We start from the raw sequence: 10,647 nt of genomic DNA, 5'->3' as shown, positions 1-10,647 counted from the left end.
GCAGCGGGGCACACGGTGCAGAGAAACGTCCCTCGTGGCCCTGCTCCTCGGCCGCCTGCCCCAGCCAGCCCTTGTTCTGTTCCCTCCCACGCCGCCGCCCCAGAGCTCGTGGTCTGAAGATTGGCCGCACGTGGGGACCCCTGGAGAGGTTCGGTCTGGTCCGAGTCCTGAGATTCCGATTAATTGGCGCGGAGTATGGCCAGGCGTTAAATCTTCCTAGGCGACTCCAATGTGCGGCGCGGTTAGAAACCACCGGGCGCCTTCAGGGCTTCCCACTTTAAGGGGAATAGCAATGGGCTGGGGGTGCTTGATTTTAATGCAGATTGGAATTTGGTAGGTCTGGGAGAGGACCTGAGCTTCTGCGTTTCCGACTGGTCTGGGGGCTCACACTTGGGTGGCGAGGCCACGGGACGCCCTAGTCCCGACAGCAGGACGGCTCCTTCCCGCGCCCACTCTTCACACCGCGGACGCAGGGACTGTTCTGAACACCATGTGGCAGAAATGTTAGAAGGACAAGCTGCGGAAACTTTGGTAGGAAGCCATTTGACATCTACCGAGGATTTTTGAAAGATTCATGTAAGAAATTACATAAATATTTCAAAGTAGCATGTGTAAATTTGAAAGACTGGAAATGAATGCAGAACCTTAAAATAACGGTTATTTGATTCCATTATGAAATTCTGTCAAGCCATCTAAAAACAGATGTTGGCCGGGCGGGGTGGCTCACACCTGTTGTAATCCTAGCACTCTGGGAGGCTGAGGCGGGAGGATCACTCTAGGTCAGGAGTTCGAGACCAGCCTGAGCAAGTGTGAGACCCTGTCTCTACTAAAAATAGAAAGAAATGATCTGGACAGCTAAAAATATATATAGAAAAAATTAGCCGGGCATAGTGGCGCATGCTTGTAGTCCCAGCTACTCGGGAGGCTGAGGCAGGAGGATTGCACAAGCCCAGAAGTTTGAGGTTGCTGTGAGCTTGATGCCATGGCACTCTAGCCCGGGCATCAGAGCAAGACTCTGTCTCTAAATAAATAAATTAAATAAATAAAAATAAAAACAGTTGTTTCTGAAGCTTTTAGTATCCTGGGGAAGTGTTTCGCATGTTAAGCAAAAACGAAACAAATCCCCTAAAACTATATAAGAAAAAATGGGAAGATACCGAAATATAGTCTTTCTGGGGTGATTTTTTCTTTTCCAGTCATTTACGTAGTAAACATTTTCTATAATGAGCGTCTCATTGCGTTGATAATAAAGAATACAAGGTCCTGTTCATCACTATCACATGGAAGGGCATCTGCTAGGATTATTTCTCCAGACCCTTAAGACTTGGAGAGCGGGACTCCCTTCCCAAAGCGTCTCCTTCGCTCTGCAAATGTCCTCACAGAACATCATGAGCGTCCACGGCCACTCAACTTCTTTCTTGGTTTTCCTTCTACCTCACTGGCCACTCTTCACTCCCCTTTTGGGCTCCTTTTCCTGTATCCAACCTAAATGTTGGGGTTCCTCCGGGGCTAGCCCAGGGACCACATTTTTCTTATGCTCTCCCTGTGTGACTGCCTCAGTTCCCATGGATTTAAATATTATCTTTACACATAAGATTCCCAAATTTTTGTCTCCAGCTCTGACCTCTGATGAAATATCTTATGGTTTCTTGTTATGGACTGAATGTTAGTGTCCACCAGAATTCATACGTTGAAATCCTTAACCCTCAATATGATGGTTTAGGAAGCAGAGCCTTTGGGAGGTGATTAGGTCATGAGGATAGAACCCTCGTGAATGGGATTAAGTGTCTTTAACAAGGGCCCCTTCAGAGCTTTCTAGACCTGTCTTCTGTGAGGATATAAGATGATAACAGTCTACAATCCAGAAGAGGGCCCTCACCAGAACCTGACCATGCTGGCACCCTGATCCCAGACTTCCAGCTTCCAGAACTGTGAGGAAATACAATAAATTTCCGTGTTTACAAGCCACCCAGTCTATGGCAGTTTGTTATAGCAGCCCAAGCTAAGATACCTCATGAGACTTCCACCTTATATGTAGGTATTAATTCCCATTTTTATATTTGGCACTGTCCTTTAGACAATGTCAGACATGTAAACAGGCAAAATTATAATTTGACAGCCTTTTGCTGATCAGTGTTCAAGTTTTAAAATGTGTATGACACAGCAAAGGTAATTGGCAAAGTGCACAAAAAATTATCAAGATGTTCACCAAAAATACCTTAACAGTTGTCACTCTGGGGCGTAGAGGACAGAATGTTTTATATTTTTTTCTTTTTGAATTTAAATTTTATAATGAACAGGTAACATTCTTAGAAAAAATGTAAAGCTATTTTTACCTCGAAAAATAAAAAAACACTAGAAAACTTAGTTGGCAAATCTTTCACAATTTAGAAAAAAAAATTGTCACTTGAGGGTACAAGAAAATTTGGGAGAATTTCATTAGGAAATAGAGCACTTATTGATGATGATTTCAAATTTGATGTCTGGGGGGAAAAACATGCCAAGCTGACCAATAAAGTCAGAAGTAGTGGTATTCCTTTCCTTCTTTATTGTGTTTCTAAACAAACCATAAGAAATGCAAAGGATGTATTTATTTAGTGGCCATTTTCCTATAAGATACAAAGATAACATTTTTTCTTCCATGTAATTCATTTATTAGATAAACATTTATGAATACCTACTATGTTCATGTACTGTTCTAGGGGCTGAGACAAAATGGTGACTTAAGACTGAGGGTCTCTGCTCTCACAATGCTTAATAATCTAGTCAAGCAGTCAAATAAGTAAATTATTACCTAAATATGGAAGAAAAAAAAGTTTTGAGTAAGTCTTATGGTATTTTATTCCACAAATTTCAATAATCTACTTCATGCCAGGCATGGTGGCTCATGCCTGTAATACCAGCTGCTCAGGAGGCTGGGGTGGGAGGATCACTTGAGGCTAGGAGTTTAAGACCAGCCTGGGCAACATAGTAAGACCCCATCCCTAAAAAATTTAGCTGGGCATGGTGGCACACAGCTGTAGTCCCAGTTACTCAGGAGGCTGAGGCAGGAGGATTGCCTAAGCCCAGGAACTCAAGGCTACAGTGAGTGATGATTGCACCACAGTACACTAGCCTGGGTGACAAAGTGAGACCCTATTTCTTTTTACAAAAAAAAAAAAAATCTACTTCAGGGTCAACAAACTTCTGTGAGGGGCCAGAAGGTAAATATTTTAAGCTTAGTAGGCCATACAGGTTTTGTTGCTACTACTCAACTCTGCCTTTGTAATGTAAAAACAGCCACAGACAATACATATACAATTCAGGGTGCTACACTCTAATAAAACTTGATTTACAAAAACAGGCATGGGATAGATCTGACTCATTGGCTATAGTTTGCCAACCTTGATCTATTTTAAAAACCTAACAATTAATTACAAAATAAAATCCTAAAACACTTTTCCAAAGCATAGTTGAAAGCATTTAGACCTAGCAGGTGAACTAGTTCCACTGGTATTTTCCGATTTTCTGAAGACACTTAATGGTTTATACATACATTAATTTTATTTCAAATTTTTTATAACTTTGGAAAAACTCCTTAGAAATAATAAGTTCTCAGTCTTAGTCCAAAGAGCATATATACTTTTGATGCTGCTTCTGTATTTAAAGACTTTGAAGAATTAGAATCACATCTGAATTCTCCTCATGGTTCTGTCAATTTGATACAGAACAATCATGAAAAAAATTTAAGTTCCGTTTCTGTGTCTTTAGAAACTTCTAGAAGAGTATTGCCACCCATCTGCATAAAAACAATTTTAATAACAAAGCACATCCATAAAGTTTGAATCGATTAAAAACAGCACAGTTTTTTGTTTTTATTTTACCACTGAGTAAAGGTATTTCCTCTCCTAGTTCTGCTGAAACCCAAGGAGAGGAATGAATGAAAACTCTCTTGGGGATACAACCTAGATTTGCTCATCTTGCAGCTCTTCCCCCAGTATGGGCAGATCAGTTCTCTTGTTTTACTTAGAGAATAAGCTTTTTCACTGGGAGTCCGCTGAAGATCTCAGTGCGCTAGAGATGTTCTCTGATGAACAGAATATGGCTACCCTTCTCTTCAAAATAAAAAAAAGCTTTCAATTTTAAAAGAAAAACATGTTTGTTGGAGGGAAAAAAAATCAAACTTAACAAAATTGTAAAGAGGAAAAGTAAAAGCCCCTCTCCCAATTGTTGAGTTTATGAGTTTACTTTTTTTTTTCTTAATGTATCTTACTTTGCATATGGTTCTGCAATTTTTTTTTAATTAATACCAGGGACTTTTAATTGTTTTCTTCATTAAGTATCTAACAAGAGTAAAAGACTTTTTAAAATTGGAAAGTATAGAAGCAAAAAAACTTAAAAAAACACCATGTAAAATTTCCTTCAACCAACTCAATTTAATTCTAAACAGCTTCATGACAAAACACTTGTATTTCCCACCAGTAATTGTTCATCTTACATGAAAAACAAAAAAAGATGCAACACTTACTGATATATTGTAGTTTAATAGAAACATAGCTTATACTGTTCGTTGAAAAAGTATTTTAATATAAACACCACTTATACACAAAACCAAATAATGTTGATAATCTTGTTTTAAAAAATCCTCAGTTTCTCTAGAACACTAGGATGCCACCTCAATAGTGATAGCTTCACATTTTCCAGTCTCTTGATCTGTGCACGTCACATGTAAAGATCCATCCCTAAACAAAAAACAACACCGCATAAGCTTATTTCATAGAAACAGAAAATCAACAGCAAATTACTTGAGGACTTTGAGTAAACAAGGGTTAATTTTAATTTCCAAAAGAATATTCAGATAAAGAACAAATACAATCACAATGTTTTTAAATTTAGTATCATATGCTATATTTGGATAGTTCTTAGAAACCTCCTCCTAGACCATTAACACAATAGTTGTATTCCTTGAAAACCCATGATGGTACACATCTTAAGTTTAAGACTTCATGCAAGATTAGGATCCATCAAGCCTTTTTCAAGCCCAGGCCAAGGTACACCAACCCAGATGAATTAGACATTCTTCCTAAGTATGGCTTATACAGTAAGTTGTCCCTAACGTTAATCTGGAAAGGATTTACTTGTAATACATAGTGGTATGGATAGCCTGTTGTTAGGGACATGGTAATAGGTGAATTTAGGTAGCCATTTATTTCCTAGAGATTTTCTGTAGCAATAATGAAATAAACTTATCTTTTCACAGGGCAAATAGTATCAATTATATAAACTTTAGAAAATTATATTGAAAATTGATAAAATGACATCTCAAATGAGCAAGGACCAGCTTTAAAAGGTTGACTGTAACCAAAATAGAAAGTTCATAAAAATATTCAGAATGCAAACGACTTGAGATATACTTTTCTTTGAACAGTGTAATAATTGTTTAGGGTAAAAAATATAATTCCCTGAGAAAATCTTGTAGGTTTTTAATAAATGATTTGTCTAGAATGACAATGGGTGAAAAATCAACTCACAAAAGGGTCAAGTTTCAAAGTGAATTTTCTTAACATCAGAAGTAGTTTAATTTTGTACCTTTTCATAGTAAGGACAGCTAATATATCACGTAATCCATTTTCTTTTTTATCTAAATCCTGGAGTACAACCTGTTTATGCAAAAAATAATACAAAGACAATTCAGTCCTTTGATATATTAATGAATTGATGAATCAGTTAGTACAAAAGGACCACATCTTTCTTATTACTGAAATAAAACTTTTAAAATAAAGCAGTTTTCAATTCTGCTACCATTTAAACAGAATTCAGAGAATAGGAGGAGTGAAGCTTTGTTTACTGGAAATGTCTCTTCCAGAAGGAGGCATTTAAGATAACTAATGCATTTGTCCCTCTTAAATGTCATGTCCTAGGTTAAAACGATTGTTTCTAAGAAGTACTGTTTGTCTCAGAAAATAAACACTACTCTCTTTCTTGTAATTAAACCATTACTAGTAACATGTAAACTATGTTTTGGCAAGTCTTCCACATATACTTAAAAAAAATCAAATCCTTAAACCACCTTTTAAAGGAAATACGGCAAATTCTTTTGTACCACTAAGATAATATTTGTAAGTAATGCTAATGAATTTGGTATAAAATTCCCCAGTTTCCTAAAGAATGGTATGCCAATAAACCAAAGTTGGAGTCTACCAGTGACTTTTCAGACTTTGCCAAGATCAAATTTAATGCTCTGAGGTAAGTCATGAAATACATTGTTTTACTCATTTGTAAAATGGGGTTAGAACAGATGGGAACTCTGAAAGATTCTCTTCTAAATTCAGTGTTATTTAAGTAACTCTTCTGGAATCTTTAAGTTAGGTGGCAGCACTAGGCTATGAAGAGAAAAGGTACTACATGTGAAGAGAGAACAGCTGATGGAATACTAAGACTGCCATCTGAGTTTAGAACCCTGGCACATGGGGAAGTTCTTATATTTACACAGTGGAATTGTCTAGAAGAGCTTCTAAAACTTTACCAATGGATTCCAAGTTGGTAGGTCTGAGCTGCAACCCAGATTTGCCATGTATATGTGTGTGTGTGTGTGTGTGTGTGTGTTTGTTTTCATTATTCTTTCATTGGAATTATAAAATATATAAGCTAAAGATATACATATATTTATACACATATACAGCATCTCCCATCACTAATAAACACCCCCTTTTCTCAAAATAACTAGACATTTTAGTCTGGTTCCAGGCTTCTCTTAATGAGTACATTTTTTTTTTTTTTTTTGGAGACAAAGTCTTGCTCTCTTTTTGCCCTGGCTAGAGTGCTGTGGCGTCAGCCTAGCTCACAGCAACCTCAGACTCCTGGACTTAAGCAATCCTTCTGTCTCAGCCTCCTGAGTAGCGAGACTACAGGCATGTGCCACCATGCCCGGCTAATTTTTTTCTATATATATTTTTAGCTGTCCAAATCATTTCTTTCTATTTTTAGTAGAGAAGGGGTCTCGCTCTTGCTCAGGCTGGTCTCGAACTCCTCACCTCGAGCGATCCTCCCACCTCGGCCTCCCAGAGTGCTAGGATTACAGGCATGAGCCACCACGCCCGGCCTTAATGAGTACATATTTAAAAAAAAAAAAAAAAAAACTATACTCTTTTAGTCATTCTCTGTTGTTACCTACATTTATTTAATTTTACTGTAAAAGTAATTCATGCTCATATCCTGTGCTCTTTGTAAAAAATTCAATACAAAATATAAAAAGTAAATTACCCTCAAATGTATCTACCCACTGTGAAGTTTATGAAATATGGTTTAAATACCTATAGATATCTTCTGTATACATGCATGGGTATCTAAAAGTGCACACCCACTGAAACCACCTCCCTCAAACACATTCAAGCTCTCAATGTTTTTATTTAAATACAAATGACATCACAGTGTAAATACTGTTCTGCAGTCCTTGTGTGTGTACATTTAAATGCAACTTATTTTTTGGACATGTTTTGAAGTAAACAACACAGCTCCACCTCACTCTTTGTAAAGGATGCAGAGGATCATACAGTGTGAAATCTGCATTGTGATTATTTTGAAAAAGTAAACGTATCTCATATCAGAAGCACCTAATTACCAAAGTGGACCAAGAGCACAACAGAGAAGCGGCATAAATACAAAGTGTATTTTCTTTGTATTTTCCCAGAACTCTTTCAGGTTAAAATTCTCTATTTCTTCTCTCTTTCAAAAATGAGTAAGTAGAAGCAATCCATTCGTAGAAATGTGTTAGGTGTCCTATCTACATTTTGTATGAATTGAGATATTAAACTGAATCTAATCCAGAAGGAAAAGCTAAACTGTTTGATGTGACTAAGTCATAGTCTCATTTCATGTCTTCACCTGTGCAAACTTGGTTTCCTCTTTGGCAGAGTTTTTCCCCTCGGACTCATAGAGTTCTAGGCATACTGAAGAAATACTTCCAGGGGCTTGTAACGTGTGCTGCCTTCGAGCCGGCAAAGGAGTCCCCGACGGAAACAGTACTGTGAATCTGTTGGCTCCCGACTCATCCACTCCCTAGTAAGCAGGAAAAGAAGGTGCACACCCTCTGGTATTTATCTTTATAATTTAAAAAATTATTCCTATTATAAATGAAATATATATTCCTTGTTGATAATCTGGAAACTAGGCAAAGAGAAGAAAAGAGAAATGAAGCTTAATCCCACCTCACGTTATTTGAAAACATACTGAAACATACCTCTTTATCTGTACTGGAAGGTTATGATTAAAAAATTATAGCTAACTTTTATTTTTCTAAGAAATTAACATGTTAGATAAATATGAACTAAAAGAATGTATTAATAAGAAACTCATTAAAAGATTATAAACCTAAATTTAAAATCTTTACCAGTATGCAAAGTTTTATTATATAATCATGGTATATTTAAAAACTTACGGCAATTAATTTGTACTTTTTTATGGAAAAGTATACAAAAGCTAAACAAACCTTAACTAAAATATCTTTGGCTGAACACTCTATCATAAGAGAGTCTTCCACTAACAGGTTTTCTTTCCCAATAAGAATTCCTGCTTCCATAGCTGCACCAATAGGAATGACCTCATCGGGAGGGATGGAATTGAGAAGCTCTACAGCTGGGAAAAGATCTTTAATCAGCTGCTGTAGCCTTGGGATTCGAGAAGACCCTCCACAAAGGACAACCTAGCAAATGAAAATAATCCTCAGTCATCTGCTTTTCAAAAAATGGTTATTTCTCAAAATAAAGCATAATAGGCTGAATCACCTTCACATATAATGGTAAAATACAAAAAAAGCCCCATATATTAACATATTATGTTATACTTAACATATACATACATACACATATTTAACATATTATATGTAACATATTCTTCACTCACAACAAAATTTAAAATAAGGAAATCTCACCACATATTAGAAAATACAGTAGAGTAGTTCATGATTAATACTGTGCATGTGAGGTTTAACCACAAAGAGTCACTTGAATAGAAAACATTAATATTTTGTACCGTTCCAACTTTTTTTCCTCCAACCTTTAAAAGAAATGTTTAAGTAAATCTTACAGCATTTTTGTGATAAAACAAATATTGCCAATCTCTTTATGTGAAAACTATACCATAGATTTTTTGGTCTTCACTATGAAGAATAAGTTTCTTGAGGAAAAAGAGATATTTTATGAAGCTGCATTTTAAGCTGTTGGTACCATCTTATTAAATCTTTTATCTCTGAAGAACTTCACCTAAAGTTGCTCCCCTAAATTGTAAATCCCTTAAGTTCCTCGTTTTGATTCATCTGTTTAGCACTGTGACTGCATGGACATTCAGAATATTGAATAAACACATTCACAGCCCAAGAAAGCAAAACATCAATAACCACTTCTTATTTCACAGTCTCTAAATGGATGTTCTCCAGCTCAATGTGGCAGAGTAGAGGACTAATTGATGAAAATGTGGCCTCCTTGACATTCGGCATGCAGTGCGGAGGACACCCTATTAATCTCCAGGTGAGGGCATGAGGACACCAGCCTAGGAAAAGATCCTCAAAAGATTTGCTTTGGAGATAAGTAAAAAGAAAGTCTTCTCGAAAATTTTATGATTCCAGGTAAATACCAGGAGAACAAAAATGCAGAATATGCTTTTTCAAATTTCTCATATTCAACATCAAAAAGCTTTATTAATAAACAGTAAGCAGCACTATGCCCCCCCCCCCAAAATCCAACCCTTAGAAAACCTTGACTTTTTGTATTTTTATTTTAGGATAAAAAGTACAAAATTGGTGATACTATGAATGCTGACAGTAACCAGTAAATTTAATTTAAATAAATTCTTAGGCTGAGGTGGGAAGATCACTTGAGGCCAGGAGTTCAAGACTAGCCTGGGCAACATAGCGAGATCCTATCTCTACAAAAAAGTTTTCAAATGTCTAGTATAAGATTTCTGCAGTATAAGATTTCTTCTGCAAACTTAGATTTTAATAGAAAATACATATTTCAAGTATAATTAACTATCCTTACCAAGGGCTTTTCAAAGATAATTTTTATAATATTTCATAAAATAAAATGGCTGTTAAAAAAAAACACCTGTATTACTCTGCTTTGGCTGCTACAACAAAATCCCACAGACTGGGTGGCTTAAACAAGAGACATTTATTTCTGCCAGTTCTAAAGACTGGGGAGTCCAAGACTGAGGTGCCAGCAAGGTAGGTAATTCTGGGGCCTCTTCTCTTGGATTGTAGGTAGCCACTATCTCACTGTGTCCTTACACGACCTCTTCTCCGTGCGTTTTGGGGTGGGGTGACAACAGCTAGCTCACTACATCTCTTGTAATGAGGACAGTGAGTCCACTGGCTCAGGGCCCCACCCTGACAACTCCATTTACTTTAATTACTTCCTTAGAGGCCTCATCTTTAAGTCATTCTAAGTAAGTTCAAGTACCTGAGTCAAATGGATTAAATCCCCTATTTGAATGTGTCTCAGCAGTTTTTAAAGAGGGTCAGGGCAAGAGAGGCAGAGAAGGGGGAAAAAAAAGAGGAGGAGGAGGGGGAAGAAGCCACCGCTTCATAATGTCACAACATTAGAAGAGCCTGATCGTTAAGGGGCAGGTCATGCTCGTGGACACAAGAAGAGAGGAGGTAGGGAGAGGAAACAT

The 10,647-nt window shown here is 37.0% G+C and overlaps 1 protein-coding gene across 2 annotated transcripts in view; it reads right to left on the bottom strand.

Annotated features, from left to right (window-relative positions):
• Positions 1 to 4,503: 4,503 nt before the first annotated feature.
• The window catches only part of HSPA14 (heat shock protein family A (Hsp70) member 14), a 28,583-nt gene continuing 22,439 nt past the window's right edge, over positions 4,504 to 10,647 (bottom strand). Inside the window, exons 11-14 of one of the 2 annotated variants that reach the window (XM_045533804.1) lie at positions 8,468 to 8,680; positions 7,864 to 8,037; positions 5,569 to 5,639; positions 4,504 to 4,721 (exon numbers count right to left, since the gene is read on the bottom strand). In XM_045533804.1, the coding sequence (XP_045389760.1) occupies positions 4,643 to 4,721; positions 5,569 to 5,639; positions 7,864 to 8,037; positions 8,468 to 8,680 (537 nt within the window). In that variant the 3' untranslated portion in view covers positions 4,504 to 4,642. The remainder of the gene's footprint in view (positions 4,722 to 5,568; positions 5,640 to 7,863; positions 8,038 to 8,467; positions 8,681 to 10,647) is intronic. The other variant, XM_045533812.1, reaches the window with a different exon arrangement.

The sequence above is a fragment of the Lemur catta genome, chromosome 1 (assembly GCF_020740605.2).
Source record: "Lemur catta isolate mLemCat1 chromosome 1, mLemCat1.pri, whole genome shotgun sequence".
Classification (NCBI taxonomy): domain Eukaryota; kingdom Metazoa; phylum Chordata; class Mammalia; order Primates; family Lemuridae; genus Lemur; species Lemur catta.
Note: the sequence above shows the minus strand (reverse complement) of the source record. Positions and strands in the feature narration are given on the sequence as shown.